Source organism: Aspergillus niger (assembly GCF_000002855.4).
Source record: "Aspergillus niger supercontig An15".
NCBI lineage: Eukaryota > Fungi > Ascomycota > Eurotiomycetes > Eurotiales > Aspergillaceae > Aspergillus > Aspergillus niger.
Genome location: NT_166530.1, coordinates 154628 through 172062, shown reverse-complemented (window position 1 = coordinate 172062; position 17435 = coordinate 154628). Strand labels below are relative to the sequence as shown.

General features: G+C 53.6%; 4 protein-coding genes across 4 annotated transcripts; 2 read left to right on the top strand and 2 right to left on the bottom strand.

The window, feature by feature from the left end:
- Window positions 1–1948: 1948 nt before the first annotated feature.
- An15g00590 (uncharacterized protein) lies at window positions 1949–5881 on the top strand (the record flags this gene model as incomplete). The annotated part of the gene is made up of 1 exon (XM_001396561.1): window positions 1949–5881. One exon carries the CDS (start codon window positions 1949–1951, stop codon window positions 5879–5881), a length of 3933 nt encoding a protein of 1310 aa, XP_001396598.1.
- A 1337-nt stretch (window positions 5882–7218) lies between these two features.
- Window positions 7219–9705, bottom strand: An15g00580 (uncharacterized protein; the record flags this gene model as incomplete). Its single annotated transcript, XM_059744436.1, has 4 exons — window positions 7219–8809; window positions 8880–8943; window positions 9003–9426; window positions 9517–9705. 4 exons carry the CDS (start codon window positions 9703–9705, stop codon window positions 7219–7221), a joined length of 2268 nt encoding a protein of 755 aa, XP_059602418.1.
- A 1005-nt stretch (window positions 9706–10710) lies between these two features.
- Window positions 10711–13269, top strand: An15g00570 (uncharacterized protein; the record flags this gene model as incomplete). Its single annotated transcript, XM_001396559.1, has 3 exons — window positions 10711–10990; window positions 11061–11588; window positions 11651–13269. 3 exons carry the CDS (start codon window positions 10711–10713, stop codon window positions 13267–13269), a joined length of 2427 nt encoding a protein of 808 aa, XP_001396596.1.
- A 1451-nt stretch (window positions 13270–14720) lies between these two features.
- An15g00560 (uncharacterized protein) lies at window positions 14721–16555 on the bottom strand (the record flags this gene model as incomplete). Its single annotated transcript, XM_003188864.2, has 6 exons — window positions 14721–14951; window positions 15014–15785; window positions 15860–15890; window positions 16078–16133; window positions 16391–16421; window positions 16549–16555. The coding sequence occupies 6 exons, from the start codon at window positions 16553–16555 to the stop codon at window positions 14721–14723; spliced, it is 1128 nt and encodes a 375-aa protein (XP_003188912.1).
- Window positions 16556–17435: the final 880 nt, after the last annotated feature.

The following is a 17435-nucleotide window of genomic DNA, read 5'->3' as shown; positions in this document are numbered from 1 at the left end:
TAGTGATTGTGTAGGTGTATAGAGAGAGAGAGGGAGAGGGAGAGAGAGAATCCATCTCCAGACAAAAAGCACAAACTGCATTCGGCGAGCTTGGGATGATCGGCTTTCCGGAGAGAGTAACTGGAAGTGAGAAGTAACTAAACTCTCTTTTTCTCCCTCGCCTCGTCATGTCAATCCATCCACATTGGCTCATCATTCATGGTGTTGTGTTTCGTTGTGCTGTTGCATTGCCACCATCATTTGCTCATTCTTTTCTGCTTTCTCTTTGTCTGCTCCATATTGCCTCTCCATCTCCATCTCCATCTCTCCATCTCCTTACCCCCCCTGATCCGTCATTTCCCTCGTCCCTTTAGTCTTTTTCCCCACTCTTTTCTCTCTTCCTCCCCTCCTCCTCTCTCCTCCCATCTTCCCTTTCTCCCTCCCTCTCCCTCTTGTCTTTCGCTCTTCCTCTCTCTCTCTTTAGGGAATTGTAAATCGGATCTTCCCCTCTCTCCCTAGTTAGTCAACTAGTTCGTACTCATTCAGTCTCTACTTCTTATTTTGTCATCAATCACACACACACACACACACGCACACACACACAGAGAGTACAGACTCGGGATCCCCGAATTTGATTCCTTATTTCAGCGGGATCCGAAGAAGCTCCGGGCGCTGACATCATAAACCCAAAAGACGCGCTGCAGCAGTTTTTAGTTCCTGAGCTCAATTTTCTCCGGATTGCCTGCCGTTCAGGAACTGGTTCGATCCAATCTTTTCACCTCACTGGGGCCCGCTTAAACAATCGCTTTCTTTGGGTCACTGAGACGTTGACGTTGTAAACACGACAGGAAAGAAAGGAAAGAAAGAAAGGAAAGATAAGCAGTCATTCTATCTTGTGCGCCTCGTCCGCTTTCGTCGATTCTCTCTTCACTCTCCTCTCGTGTTTTCCCCTTTCCGGTGTTCTGATGGTGAGGGTGTTGCGTTGTCTCGCCCATTGACACGGCCTAGACTGTAACCTTTTCTTACGTCCCTGGTTGCCCCGGAGTGTGCTTGGACGTTCTTTCTTATCCCCCCTCCATTTCTCCTCTTCCGTGCATCTCAATCGCCATCGCATTGGTGTTGCTGCAATTTCGTACTTTTTTTTATTGACAGTCCTCCGCTCGCTCGCTACTATCGGTTCTCTCAACCCACCCCATTCTTTTCCTTTGCTCTCCTCCTCCTCCCCCCTCGACGTATTCTTTAAGCTCTTCTTCGGGTCCATTGTATTTCTGGTTATTCTCTTTCTCTTCTATTCTTCTTCTACTTTAGTTACGAATTATCCTAAGGTTGTCCCTGTCGCCTTTCATCTCATTGATTGTCTCATCTGGTATCGAGACTGTTCCTTGGCCTTCTTTTGCTTCCCTTTCTCTTTTCTCTCTCCATCTCCATCTCTCTCTCTCTTTCCAAGCGCCCAATCTCAAATTGCGCCATTTTCTCTCCCCAATCCCCCGTCTCCGTTTGACTTCTTTCCCCTTCTCTTCCCATTTTCCATTGCCACGTCGAATCGTGCCGCCTCCCTGCGCGTCCATCTTGATTCTTCACCTCCTATCGATGGCAGCTGGCCCGATTGCTGTATGTTCCACCTGCCTTTCCTCCCCCTCTTCCCTTCCACAGCTCCTCATTTGTGCTCCTTCGCCCTGCTCCACCCCTCTAGTTCACTAGTCACCACCGGGGTCTCAATCTCCTAGGCTAGGCCTGCAGCCATGTCTATCCATCCTTATCGTCCCATCATGCTCCTCCCCCAGTGGTCGGTGGCCTTGTTTTTTTTCTTACCGGTTTTCTTCCATTTAGTGACCTCCCCCCGGCGACTTCGGCCTCCTCGATGTGGCACATCGTCCTTGACTTCCAATTTGCTCCTGCTCGTCTCGCCCTCTAGCGTCCTCGTCCCTTTCCTCTACCGTCTTCTCCGCCCTCCTGCTTCCCCCCCGTCATGGCCGAGAGTCTGGGGAAGAAAGAGCGGAGAAAGAGCCTGAGCGTCTTCAGCCCATCAATGACCACCTCTTCCCTTCCCGCCCCCGCCGCTCATGAACGGTCGCCCTCCGACGATGCCCAGGTTCTGAAGAAGAAATCGCGACGTAACTCGGGTTTCTTTGGGGTCCGGCACCCCAGTCCCCCGAGAGCCACGCCCACCCGTGGCTTGCGTCGTCCCGGCACCGCCGATTCCGAGTCGGCCACCTACGTGACCGCGCTGCCTACCGTGGCGCTTGAGGGGCCTCGTAGCCGGCGGAAATCCATACAGAAACGACGAACCTCCGTGTTTGGTTCCCTTCGCTCGCTGCATTCCCAAGAAGATGACGACCGGTCGCTGGGCCGCTCCAAAGGCTCGTCCCTGGATGAGGACCCTCCCGAGCTGCGACAAGGCATTGGCTCCATTATCCTGCACCACGGGGAGATCTCAATCACAGGAGGCATGTGGCGAAAGAAGAGCCATTACCTGGTTTTGACGGACACGCATCTCGTCCGGTTCAAGAACCAAAGCAAAGCCGCCGATATGTTTCCTTCAATTCCGGCTTCCTTCACCTCCCGCTCAGTGGCGGCCAACCGCCAGTCCGTCGCCTCCATCAGTTCCTTACAGGACCCCCAGCTAGCCGCTGCGAGCGAGTCCATTTCCGGCATTGCCTTGAACAGCATCATTGCGGTCTACATGTTAGACGATGGCAGACCGTCGTCTACAGTGGAAGTGGCCTATGTGGATGAACGGGCTCAAAAAGCCACCTTCATTCAGATGCAGACGCCCGATTTCCAGGAACTGAATCTGTGGATGGTGGGCATACGCTCCGCGGCGGAATTGATCCGCGGGGCCGACCCGCTGGTCTTTGACCAGAAGACGGCGGATTGCGTGGTCCGCATGCTCGAGTACGAGCGGGATTATGATCCAGAGACCTTTCGAATGTTCCGGGTGATCCAGATGGCGTCCAGCAAGTCCCCTGCCCGGGCGTCATCCGAAGATCTCACCAAACTGTCACCGACGGGCTGTTATCTCGCCCTTGGGTCGCACAAGCTCCACCTGATCCCGTTGCACAAGATCTCCAGCCGCAGCTCCGTGGTATCCTTGAGTGACCTCGATGCGGCAACCTCATTCGGACTGATGAACCTGACCTGTCTCTCCATGGAATGGGGCGACGATAGCTTGCATCTAACGTTCCGTGTGCCAACGCGGAAACCGTTCTCGGTCTTCCTCGCATCGGTGCATTCCGTGGAGATTGCCTTCTGGATTCGACAACAGACCGAGTTCTTACGTCCCTTGTGGATCAAACAACCGTATGACTTCATCGTTCCTCGGGACCTCGATAACGAGAGCAACTTCCCCCCGGTGAGCTTGGACGAAGATTATGGTTGCTTCGACCGGACATTGGTCGCCTACTCGGCCAGTTACGACATCGACACTTCGAACATTCGATATACCATTGATGTGCAATGCGATGATGCCCCGTGTTTCAAGCTCCTACCGCCCGCCTCCGCTCGGCAAAAGAAGTATACCGCTTTAGAACTGATAGCCGTTCTGCGAGCCCTTCGATACAACGAATCCTTCCGGTCTATCTCATTTAGTGGAGTCAGCTTGGATGTTCTGCAAGGCCTACGCGACCTCTACGGCCCGGATAAAGACGCTCTGCTGAGTCGTGCTGGGGCGCCGATCCATATCCCGGGTCAGGAGAACCTATCGGTGTTGTCCCAGGAAGTGCGTGCGTTGACTCTGAAGAGCAAGTGGCTTCGCCGCCTGGATTTCTCTTATACCCTGAGCCGCATTCCGAAGTCGGATAGTGAAAGTCATGATCCAGGATGTGGAATCCCTGAAGCGATTTTCCCCATCTGCCGACGAGAGCTGACGAGTGTTGACTGGGTGGTGCTGAACGGTATCAAGCTGGGCGATTCGGATCTCGACTATCTCGTGGATGCCTCGTCTCAACGGTCCAGTCACATGCGAGCATTGGAGGTGGGCAACTGTGGCTTGTCAGTTCACGATCTTGACCTTCTCCTGTCTACGGTCGTCGCTCAGTCCTCAACTCTGGAGGCAATGAACATCTCGGGTGTGCAGGGTCGCCTTAGCCCCGACATCCTCCAGCAGTACCTCGGCTACTTCAGTCAGATCAAGACGCTCGACTTGTCTCGTATCTCTCGCACCTCGGGCACAGAACCTCTCATCACCCCCGAGACGTTGTTCAACTGGCGCCTGGAGGAACTCTCACTGAGCCGGACCCTCGTAAACCGGGAGACTGTCGATGCCATAGCCACATATCTGGCCAGTGACCGATCTCGGGGTCTGCGGGTGCTTCGCCTGGACCAGTGTGGACTCAGCGGTCAGGATGTAGCCATCTTCCTGCATTCCATGACAGCCAACGGGTTCCCTCGCGATCTGCATCTTCACGTCAATGAGAACCGCCTTGATCAAGGCTGCTCGTACCTTTTCAAAGCCATTGCGCAAAACAAGACACCAACTCATATGTCAATGAGGATGATTGACTTTAAAAAGGAGGAGCAGTTCCAGGAGTTGGTGGAGGCCTTGCGAAAGAACCGGACGTTGAAATGCCTGGACATCTCCAAGGCTTCTCTTCCGTATGATGCCGGCCCTGAGACGTGCAAGGCGCTCCAGCTGATGTTCGAGGAGAACGAGACGCTTGAAGATTTGGATATCAGTGGAGAAAGCGCTCATTTGGATGTCGCTCGGTTCGGAATTGGTCTGAATCTGGCCCTGACTGGTCTGAAAAAGAACAAGTCCTTGCGAGTTCTGAGGATCGAGCATCAGAAACTGGGCTTGCAGGGGGCAAACACTCTGGCCTCGGTGCTGGAAGACAATGAATGTCTCCGTGAAGTATACTGTGAGAACAATGACATCAACTTACAGTCGTTCACGGTCCTGGTAAATGGGCTGCAGCGGAACAGATCCCTATTGAGTCTGTCATTCATGGATCGTGACCGGGTCCAATCGCTCGAGCGGGTCCGGCGTGAGATCCGGAACGTGAAGCGGGATGTGAGCCTTGCGCAGAGCTCGGCAACCAGCTCTATCCGTCGTTCGTTACATGCCGCCATGAATGGAAAGACGAGCAGTAAGTCGTCCAAACAGCAGCAAACGTCTGGTCACCGCTCCGGCGCCTCAGTAGCCTCGAGCCTGAGTGTTCCTGCCGAGACATCTCCCCTCATGCAGCAAGACGTCGAGGTTATTCTCCAGTCGTTGAGCCGGAAATGGGATGGTGAGGTTGCTCGCCTCCGTCGATATCTGTACCGTAACTACAACTTAGCCCACGGTATCGAAGATGATATGACCGGGTTGGACGATGACGCTTCGAGCGACGGACGCCCCACCACAGCCGGAAGCCTTGGGTTGATGCTGGACAATATGAAACTAGATGTGGCAGTGTCGGAAGCCGAGATCCAGCCACCACCGGAGCTTCCCGTGCAGTTGCCGCCGGAGATTGAGCCCACGAGCCCGAAAGACCATCTGGATATGTTTAAGGGACTTGATGCGGAGAGTAGCCTGGTCGCTGAGCTCCGACAACGCCCGCAGACGGCTCCTTTCTCGGTCCCAGGCTATGCTCCTCACATGCTGCCCCCAGAGTATACTGGCTCCAGCACATCATCCTCTCGTCTGGCGGTGCCTGTGCCTCCTATACCATCCACGGTCAGCAAGTCCAGCAGCGTCCGCAGTGCCCGCAGTTCCAGTACGGTCTCCACCAGTACTCGGGCTAGTGCGAGGAGTACGTACGGAACAGCCTCATCAACGCTGCGCGGCTTCCTCAGTGGCAGCGCCTCGAAAGAACGCAAGAAGCTGGAGAAGATGAGATCTGGCGCTGTGTGTGTTTCAACGGACCGACCCCCTAAGCTGGAGTGGGCGCCACCTCCCCTTGACCTGGGGAAATTCGAGTGATGCCCTGCTAAGGGGCCATTCGTTCTTCGCTCAAACATGACTAATGAATCGAATCACGATAACTCGCAAGCGCATTTTCGCTAGTCGAAGATATGCCTCGTGTTTTAGGCCGTCACTGTTCGGCTCTCCATCTACATCCAACCACCTTCTCTTTTCTTTTCCCTCCATCCCCTTACCGAAGCTCCGATTCCCTAGGCAGTGGACGGCGTTCGCTCCTCCTCTGTCTCTCATCAGTCCTTGACCGTCCATTGTTTCCTTTACCTCTTCTCTTTTCCCTCTTGGTTCTGTGTCCTGTCTCGCCAGCTGGTACTCAGATTCCTGGCGTGTCCACCGGACGCTGACCACCCCTTTTATGTCCCTCTCTCATCTCCGAATTTCCTTCTGTCATGTGTTGCCTCAAGAGGGGCAGTTGCTCCAGGAAAAGCAAGAGCACTTTGGTTTCGCATCTTGCTGTTTGGCGCAAGGGCTAGGTGGCGTTCCTTAACTTTCCTTTCGAGAACCCTGGGTTTTGATGGTGCTTTGCAGATCTGCCTTACCTTTTTTTTATTTTCGTTGACTTATCTTCGTTGAAGCCCATTGATGCCCTAATTGTTAATGTCATAGAGAATATTCTCCGTCATGGAGAGAATTGACCCGCAGGGGACAAAGACCATGTGACCCATGAATGAGTGGCCTGTAATTGATTGTTTCATTTCTTTGGTCGGGTCAGCACAGTCGGTGTATTGTTGATATGATGTGTAGAGAGCAACCATCTGTGAATACATGTGTATACTACTTACTACAATGGGATGATATCTCGGTTGATTCTTACATTTATCTTGGCCGTTCACCATAGCCTTTTTTTTTTTTTTTTTTTTTCTTAACTACATCTATACTTTACTATTCATTAAATAGCAGTGTCAAGAAGTATCAAGTAGCTACCAACAGATAGACAGACCTACAATGCCTATCACGTCTACAATAATGATATGAAGAAGAGAGAACGAACATTTCCACGGAAGAGCAGCACCCTGCAACTACAACGACGCTCGTTGCAGCAGAGATGTGAAAGGAGAATATTTGAATCATTATAGTATACATACATATGGGGTGTGAGGAACATGAGGTATCTATAGAGTATTGTTGAGGTAAATAGTTGGTAATGGATGGGGAGCGGACCATGGAATGGAGTCGGAGAGTAGATCGATTGATCGATTGATTAGATAGATGACTGCAGCCTCGCACCGCGGGCCATAGTTTAAGTAATCATCCATCAGTGAATCAATCAATCAATCATCTTCAATCTACCGTTCCGCCTAGCCGAAAACAGGAGACAGAGAAAGAGGACGAATACAGGCTCAATCGCGCAAAACGACCAGCTTCTCCTGTTCATCCAGCTTATTCTGCTCCTTGCGGTACTTGCGACCTTTCTTGGCGTATTCGCGAAGGCGGCGAATATACGTATTGGCCGCAACATCAGTCTCGTCCTCGCCGCGGCCGGAGAGTGCCTTCCGGCGGCGTTCTTGGCAGGCATTGTAGAGTTTCCAGCACTTGGAACTGTCAAGGTGGTTCAGTTCGTAGTCAACGGACCACTTGTTAGGGGATTGGAACTGGATCGGGCGGTCCACGTATTCACCGTCCACGATGTTGCGGACGGTGAGGGCAAAGCCCATGATTTCTTTGCCTGGGGTCGTCTCGGCTTCGTCCTGGGAGGTCTCGGACTTGGTTGTGGCTGAGTCTTCGGCCAGGTCGTCGGCGGGGCTGGAGGACTCGAAGTCGGCAGGGATGTCTTCGGTGTCGTTTGTTGTTGTGTCGTCGTCTTCGTTGGCGCGACCGGGTAGGTCAAGCACGCGGCGCTGGTAGGCGTCGATTTCGGCTTGATTCTTCGTTTGGATCGCGTGAATTTCCTCGTCTGTGACGGGCTCGGCGAAGATGTACATGTAGGGTGGACCGGCCGTGGAGTCACGGGTCTCGAAGTGGAAGCGGAGAGATTGTTTGGGGAATCGGGCCGTCGCCTTGTTGAGGACCTTGTTCCAGAGCTGCAGACTCAGGAGGAACTCCCGGTCTCCCAAGGCGGTGTCGTATTGGCCGTGCAATGCCATGTCCAGTTCGGGCAGACTGAGGTACTGGAATCCGAAGATGCGCTCGATGTTGTGGAAGGCCACGAAGATGCCGTCCATGCGGCCGATGCGCACCTGGAGAGAGTACTTGAGGAGCGCCGCCCGGATCATGTCGTAGTACTCGCGCTCATACGACTCGTACGTGCCATGGGCTTTCCGGATCTCGTAGCCCAGGCCGTGCTCGAAGTTCTTGGCGTCCATGCGGATGGATGCCACCGCCCGGGTCTTCAGATCGAACATGCCGGTGCCGGGGAGCCGCGGGTCGTAGGCATCCAGCTGTGAACGCATCAGGAAATCGCCGTATGTCGAGTAGTGGTAGGCTTCGGGCACTGCCTGCTCCTCTTCCGCGGAGATCTTGTTGGAGCTAGATCGTCGGTAGCGCTCGAATTCCTCCTTTGGCATGGTCAAAAGCTTCTCCATCGATTTACCCAGGTTCATGAGAATGTTGGCCGTATCGTGTTCCTTGTCGGCATCGATGGCATAGACGCCGTTCTGGTAGCGCAGAAACATGGCCGAGGGAGCTCGCAAGAGTCGCGTGAAGGTCCGCAACCTTTCCTGAAAGCCCCGCGACACTTGTTGGATATTGACCTCTCTCCAGTAGGACAGGAGGTAGTGGAAGTGCGACAGAACGGATGTCATACTGGAAGAGGAGCCAATGTACTTCTTCTTCTCCTTCTGCGCCAGGCTCCGCAGCTGCTCGTCCTTGGATGAGGTGATGTACTCCTTCAACGCTTCAAAATCGAATTCGGTGACAGGCATAATGGAGCCAAGGTATGGATCGAAATTGTAAACGCGCGATCGCGGATCCCGAAGATGATAGACTCCCGGGCTGTACAAGGCAGCAGCTGTCAGCTCCGTTTTGCAATCGACTATTTCTGGGGGCAAAGGAAGCAACTTACTTGAACAGCACTCTGTCTAGCCCATAGGCTAGTTGCGGAACTTCGGGGGTCTCAACATCGAGGGCTTTGCGCTAGTTAGTGATCCAGCAGGAAATTTCCTATGTCGCTTTGAAGAAGACGCACCTTTCACGGAGTCACGGTCTGCATTGATCTTGCCGGTGTCCTTTCCGGTAATTGGAACAGGGAGCTGTAGTTTGGTAGACTGCTTGTTGGCCTGGCATTGAGTTAGACCCTGGCTAGTCCAAGTGGAATGGTAAAGCTGACTGACCGATACCTGCGGCTTGGGAGATGTAGAGGAGTCAGGAGAAGTCTTCTGCTGCGCGCGAGCTTTTTGGTCCTTCTTGTCCTTCTGCTCCGGTTGTTTGTTCTCCTCCTTCGGAGTCTCGGCGTCGGCTGCTTGGTTTGCAGGGTCCTTCTTGCGTACTTTCATCGCTTCTTGCTTGGCGGCCTTTCGGACCGCTTTCTTGTCTGCATTTTGAGGTGACTTGGGATTTTGCGTCCGTAGGGACTTTTTCACATGGGCGGGTGTCCTTCTATCCGGGAGGTTCTGTCCGCAGCAGCAGGCCGTTAGCATTCATGGGTTTCGAGCTTCCATATAATGGCCCTTCATAGTAGCATCCCGATTTCGCATACATACCTTCTCCAGCGCCTTCAGTTGCTCTTCAATGGCGACAGTGGAAGAAGACTCGGTGGCCTGGGAGCGCAACCTGGGCGCGGTGTGGAAGCGGCGAGCCCAGGGCTGGGCTTCGAGGCCGCGAGCTAAGCATGAAAGACAGACATGCTCGCGCAAAGGGTCTGAGACAGACCGCAGGGTGGCCCGATACATTCGGGCCAAATCAACGAGCGACAATGGTAGAAGAATGCAAGAGCAGCCCAAGAAGGATTTAAAGGATGGAAGGCACGCTGAGAAGCAATGAATTGAGGAATTGATCAAAAGCTACATTTTTTTTGCCTTCGAAGCTTCGCCGCGCTTCGGATTTTCTGCCGGTCGGTGTGTGTTCACCGCCCGGGGAGTTGATCTAATACGCTGTTTGTAATTGGTATGATGCATACAGTAATAGTATACGGTGCTGGATACGGCGTGGTAATCTGTCTGTCCATACGAACGGGTATTGATAACAAGCAAAGTACTCCGTACTACCCAAGGAGTACCCAGTAAGTACCAGCAAGTACCAGCCAGTATCCCCCCAAGTACCCGCAGAGTATAGTTGAGAAAGTGCAACTGTTCACTCGAGAGATTCACCCTCTTGATTATGAACAATGAGAAATAAAGAGAAATATCTCTCTAATACTTTCACTTCTTTTTTTTCTTACTGTTCTAAATGTTCATGTCAATCAACTATATAACTATTCATCTACCCTGTACTATGTCTGCTGCTGTACTCCGAATCCGGGGTCGGAGGTGCCATTGATTGGCCCCGCCGTGCCGCCAATCGATAAAAAAAGTCAAAAAAAAAAATTCCCAGCGACTGAGTTGAGTTTGGTTTGCTTGCTTGCTCCCATTGCTGCTTTCGCTCTTCACTTTCGCTCCTCTAACTCTGTGTGCAGACTGTTCTTGAGGTTAGTAATTAAGTGTTTTATTCTTTGCATGGAACCCTCTACAATTGGACTTGCTCTGGGGCATTTGACAGAAAAGAAACCATGAGTCAAAGTATCCCAATGGGGGGTTTCACTTGCCCCTCCATCCACTCCATCTTCTCCTCCACACTCTCTCTCTCCCTCTCCCTCTCTTTTCTCCTCTCCTCTCACCACCCTCTAATCGCACATTTGTGCTCCTTCTCTGACCTTATTCTTGTCAATCAGGTCCTCAGAGAACCCTGCACCTTTCACCATGACTACGGAACGGTTGCGCGTTCTCATCGTCGGCAATGGCGGCCGTGAACATGCGCTGGCCTGGAAACTGACCCAGTCTCCCCGCGTCGACATTGTCTACGTCGCTCCCGGCAATGGAGGCACCGCTCAGGGTCCCGACAGCAAGATCCAGAGTGTCAACATCAAGGGCAATGACTACCCCGGTCTTGTTGCTTTCTCCCAGCAGAATGGTGTCAACCTCGTTGTCCCCGGTCCTGAGGCTCCCCTCGTCGACGGCATCCAGGGTTACTTCCAGGCCGGTGAGTCTGTCCGTTGACATGGAACAATTGCAGTTCCGTTTGTAACTAACCTTGAATCGCTCCAATCCAGTTGGCATCCGTTGCTTCGGTCCTTCCAAGGCCGCTGCCCGCATGGAGGGCTCCAAGACCTTCTCCAAGGATTTCATGAAGCGTCACAACATCCCCACCGCCGCCTATGAGAACTTTTACGAATATGAGCCTGCCCGCCAGTACCTCGACTCCGTCTCTCACCAGGTCGTCATCAAGGCTGATGGTCTGGCCGGTGGAAAGGGTGTCATCATCCCCACTACTAAGGAGGAGGCCCACCAGGCCCTCCGTGAAATGATGGTCGAGAACCAGTTCGGTGAGGCCGGTAGCGAGGTCGTCATCGAGGAGTACCTCGAGGGTGACGAACTCAGTGTCCTGACCTTCAGTGATGGCTACACTATCCGCTCCCTTCCCGCCGCCCAGGACCACAAGCGTATCTTCGATGGCGACCAGGGCCCCAACACCGGTGGTATGGGCTGCTACGCCCCGACCCCCATCTCCTCCAAGGAGGTTCTCGCTCAGATCGACCGCTCCATCATTCAGCCTTCCGTGGATGGCATGCGCAGAGATGGTATGTCTTTCCCCGTCTTGTTTTCGGTTTATTTTCCTTCGCTGACCATAATCACCTCATAGGATTCCCCTTCGTCGGTATCCTTTTCACCGGTCTCATGATGACCAAGGATGGCCCCAAGGTTCTCGAGTACAATGTCCGTGGTGGTGACCCCGAGACTCAGACCCTCCTCCCTCTGCTCACCGACGACACCGACTTGGCTGAGATCATGGTCGCCTGCACCGAGCACTGGCTCGACGGTGTCTCCATCAAGGTCAAGCCCGACTTCTCCACCACTGTTATCGCCGTGGCCGGTGGCTACCCCGGCTCCTACGCCAAGGGCAAGAAGATCACCCTGGACCCTACCCCCGAAGGCACTCTGATCTTCCACGCTGGTACCAACCTCGTCGGGGACGAGCTCCAGACCGCTGGCGGCCGTGTCATTGCCTCCACGGCCACCGCATCCAGCCTCGAGGAGGCCGTCCGCAAGAGTTACGAGGGCGTTGCCACCATCCACTTTGAGGACATGTTCTACCGCAAGGACATCGCCCACCGGGCCTTCCGCCAGCGGGATGCTGCCGCTGCTCACCAGGAGTCTCTCACCTACGCCGCCGCCGGTGTCTCTATCGATGCGGGCAATGACCTCGTCCAGAAGATCAAGAGCTCCGTCGCCCAGACCAAGCGCCCCGGTACCGACGCCGTCATCGGCGGCTTCGGTGGTCTCTTCTCCCTGGCCGCTGCGAACTCCGCCTACCACCCCGAATCTCCTACTCTCATCGGTGCCATTGACGGCGTCGGCACCAAGCTCAAGATCGCCCACGCTGCTGGCGTGCACAACACCGTTGGTATCGATTTGGTTGCCATGAACGTCAACGACCTGGTCGTCCAGGGTGCGGAACCCCTCTTCTTCCTGGACTGCTACTCCTGCGGCAAGCTTGACGTCCCCACCGCCTCTGCCTTCGTTTCCGGTGTCGCTGAGGGCTGTGTCCAGGCTGGCTGCGCCCTGATCGGTGGTGAGACCGCGGAGATGCCCGGTCTCTTCATCGACGAGTCCTACGACGCCGTCGGTGCCGCTGTCGGTGCCATCAACACCACCGGCCCCAACGCCCGCACCATCCTGCCCGACACCACCGCCATGAAGGCTGGTGACGTCCTGCTGGCCCTGGCTTCGTCCGGTCCCCACTCTAACGGTTACTCTCTCGTCCGCAAGATCGTTGAGCGCTCGGGTCTGTCCTACCAGGACCCTGCTCCCTTCACCATGCCCTCGGCCACGGGCCCCCAGACCCTGGGCCAGGCCCTGCTCACCCCGACCCGCATCTACGTCAAGCCCCTCCTGAAGGCCCTGGCCACCTCTTCCGCCGCTATCAAGGGTCTTGCTCACATCACCGGTGGTGGTCTGCTCGACAATGTTCCCCGCATGCTGCCCGCCACACTGGCCGCACACATCAACGTCTCCACCTGGGAGTTGCCCCCTGTCTTCCGCTGGCTCAAGCAGAACGGCAACGTCACCGCCACGGAGATGTCCCGCGCCTTCAACTGCGGTGTGGGTATGATCCTGGCTGTGGAGAAGGGCTCTGAGGGTGCCATCACGGAGCTCCTCCAGAAGGAGGGCCAGACGGTCTACCAGATCGGTGAACTCCAGGTCAAGCAGGAGGGCGAGGAAGGCTGTATCCTGACTGGTCTGGAGACATGGGATGCGTAAATATGATAATTTTGAATCTTGATAAGATAGTTATGTTATGATATGATGTCAAACTTAGAGAAATCACGGAGGGCGGCGGGTTGGGATGGGAGATGGAATTCATAGAAAAGCAGGAGGGATTATACCTCCCCTTTCATTTTCGTTTCAATTTTTTTTTTTTGCATTATTTGATATCATCCAGTTACGTTTTTGAATGAATGAATACAAGACTTCCACTGTTTCAATTCTTCTTCCCAGTCATAAACGTCGGTTTGAACTGTATAGATGTGCCTCATATACCAGGCATACTACAAAGTTCCCATCATCCTAACCATCTTACGAACCGAAGATACATCGTATCGATCAGTACTCGCTTCTCCTCTCATCCTAGCTAGAAATAAAATAAGTGAAATCTATACCCTGGATGATGATACTCATAGTAGATACCTTCATATCAGTAGTATGTATGACACTCTCTTCCTGCAACTAAGCACTTCTCAAACAACTTGAAACAATTATTCTATAAACAGATATAGCCGTTTCTGGCAGTATTCAATATAATGGTATATATTGGCGATCCGGGCTGTATCAGACTCCACACAGCTTCCTACCAAGCATATAAACCGACTACCCATCTGGCCTAGTAGCTACGACTAGCTAGCTGAGCTGAGCTGAAACAGCCGCTGGATCGGACACCTCCAATCTCTTTCCCCGCGGTCTAGAAGGGGCTGGCATGACATCATGGTCGATGGTCCTCTCAGGTCTGGGTGGCCTTCCATAGCTGTGACAGGCTGACAACGAGGCCGGCGGATAGCTGAACGAGATCTAGGCCATCTAATTGATTGTGGGGCTGTATACAAGGGGCGTTACGGGGAGAAGCCCTACGGGGAGTCGCAGCTGAAGCCGTGAAAAAGACACCAGGTCATAGATAGTCATACGAGCTCAATGGGCAGGCAGGAATTAAAAAAAAAAAAGTGAAAAAAACAGAAAGATGAAAAGCAGACTGGATCATCCACAGAAGATCAACATTCGCAGCAGCATTTTAAGCTATAACCAGCCCGAAGGCAAGAATGGCACAGAAACGGGCCCAACAGGAGAGAAGAGGAGCCAAACACGAGGTCGAACACTTGAATGAAAAGAAGTTCACCGGTCCCATATACATTCCCTCGCCTACACCGCTTCTCGTGCCCCTCCGGTTTTCTTACTCGTTGCCGCCACAAAGTGGCCTGCGGCCGTAGTGACACGCGTTTGCAAAAAAAAATAAACCATCTCTATTCCACAGCTAAAATAAAAGTTCCTTTTTCAGGCGATCTTCCTCCTAGTGCGAGTCAGAGAGGCCCGCAAGTCACCAGTGTCTCCGGGCTTTTTAATACATGGGGGAATACGAGAGTACGAAACGGATCACGCGCAAGAGCTAGATAGAAACCCCGTTAGCAAGATACGACGTGATCTCTGGATGATAAGCACATACCTTAGAAGCACTTGCGGTGGACGATCGAGGGACCGCTCTCGTCGTACTCCTGCTTGGAGATCCACATCTGCTGGAAGGTGGACAGGGAGGCCAGGATGGAACCACCGATCCAGACGGAGTACTTGCGCTCGGGAGGAGCAATGATCTTGACCTTCATGGAAGAAGGAGCAAGAGCAGTGATCTCCTTCTGCATACGGTCGGAGATACCGGGGTACATGGTAGTACCACCAGACTAGAGGTGGGTTAGTGATCAGGCCACTCCGTGTTCATCAAGGGGCCGAGGAAAAAACATACCATGACAATGTTGCCGTACAGATCCTTACGGACATCAACATCACACTTCATGATGGAGTTGAAGGTGGTCTCGTGGATACCACCGCTCTCCAGACCCAGGACGCTAGGAGCGAACAGAGCCTCAGGAGCACGGAAACGCTCGTTGCCGATGGTGATGACCTGACCGTCGGGAAGCTCGTAGGACTTCTCGAGGCTGGAGCTCTGGGAAGCGGTCTGGATCTCCTGCTCGAAGTCGAGAGCGACGTAGCAGAGCTTCTCCTTGATGTCACGGACAATTTCACGCTCAGCGGTAGTGGAGAAAGTGTAACCACGCTCGGCCAGGATCTTCATGAGGTAATCCGTCAGGTCACGACCAGCCATGTCGACACGGGAGATGGCGTGGGGAAGGGCGAAACCCTCGTAGATGGGGACAACGTGGGTGACACCGTCACCAGAGTCCAGAACGATACCGGTGGTACGACCGGAGGCGTACAGGGACAGGACGGCCTGGATGGAGACGTAGAAGGCGGGGGCGTTGAAGGTCTCGAAGACGATCTGGGTCATCTTCTCACGGTTGGACTTGGGGTTGATGGGGGCTTCGGTCAAGAGGACGGGGTGCTCCTCAGGAGCGACACGGAGTTCATTGTAGAAGGTGTGGTGCCAGATCTTCTCCATGTCATCCCAGTTCGTGACGACACCGTGCTCAATGGGGTATCTGAGGGTGAGGATACCACGCTTGGACTGTGCCTCATCACCGACGTAGGAGTCCTTCTGACCCATACCAATCATGATACTGCGGGCGGCATTAGATAAAACCGATCACCCAGCCTAACAGGCCAACTTGGGGGAAACAAAGGGGAGCTTTACCCATGGTGACGGGGACGACCGACAATGGAGGCTGTACCGCAAGTTAGTTGACTATTCGAACCGGTGCTAACATGACGGGTAATTCACCGCCCCCACATAAGCTAGCAACCCAGCGCAAGGACGCAATGGGTGGCAATTGCTATGAAGAGTGGGAAGAACCCATCAAGCCAGGAGGAAGGATATCCAGCACAGCGGATATGAGGAGGGGGTTGACTTACGGAAGACGGCACGGGGAGCATCGTCACCGGCGAAACCGGCCTTGCACATACCCGAACTGAGAACACAGAAGTCAGTATAATCGAGCAGACTACAGCCTCGCGTGCCAATCGATCGAGCTGTCCTAGTTTCTTTCCATAAGCGCCAGAGGGAGTAATAGAGCAACGCCCGCGAGAATCCCATTCAAGTTCATCATCGCGACCAAGCCCCAAAAGGGGACGTATGTTTTGCACCATCTCCCCTGGAGCTGGCGAGAAACCACAACAAGCAGGACGAATCCATCGCCAAAATCATCGAGAACCCAAAGTAACATACCCATTGTCAATGACGAGAGCAGCAACTTCCTCTAGATGATGGAAAAATAAGATGTTAGCCAAGTTGTGAAGGTGGGCGTTGAGGGGGGTAACGGAGGGGGGAGGGGGAGTGAGAAGCTTGGGAAGCGAGCAAGACGCAAGGTGGCAGGAAGCCCTTACCTTCCATGGTGACTGTGTGGGATTAAGAATCGGACTACGGAGAATAAGAAAAAGAGACGAAAGAGAGAGAAGATGAAGAAAGAGAAGAGTGAGTTGATGGGGATAGAGATGGGGAGGGAGGAGAGGGAAGTAGTAAAGTCAAGAGAGAGATGGGATGAGTTGAGGTAAGTAGGTTGGAGAGGGAGGAAACGGGGGGAGGAGTGGAAAGTGATGGAGGCCGTCGGGTTAGTAGGGAGTCGGTGGTGGTGGAAAGCAAGAGTGGGTGCGGGTTGGCCTGGTTGGGTTTGGTTCACGTTGGGTTTGGTCTGGTCTGGTTTGGTTTTGTCTGGTCTGGTTTTGGTTCTGGTCAGATTGGCTGTAGGGGGAGGAGGAGAGGGGGGGGGGGGGGGGGGGGGTTTGGTGAAAGCGATAGTCAGCACATACGAACTTGCTGCTCAGTCTCTAGATAGTACTATATATGATCAATCAATTAGGGGGCAAGAAGTCCAATTTTAATTAATGAAGTCTCCAGCAGGCACCACCTTCCAAGTAACTCCTTCTACAAATACGGAGTCACAAGATGGGAGGGGGGGAAAAGAGAGAAGCCTGAAAGGGGAGGCAATACACACCAGTCAGCGTTCTTCCAACCAGTCTGGAAGGTCCCTTTTTTACGCCAAATACACACTGACTTGCTTAAGGGGGAGGGGAGTGACTGAACGGGCACGAAAAAGGGAGAGGTTGGACTGGATCAGGCGGGGTGAGGTGGGCCCCAGTCTAGGCTTTTCCGGGTCTAGTCCCGGTATTTCGGCACCGTTGATTGCACCGCCGGGAGCACTAGTGCCGTTTAGTCCGAGTGCTGTCACCGCCACACTTTCACGCCGAGTACCGCTCGTCAGGTAAGCGGGTAA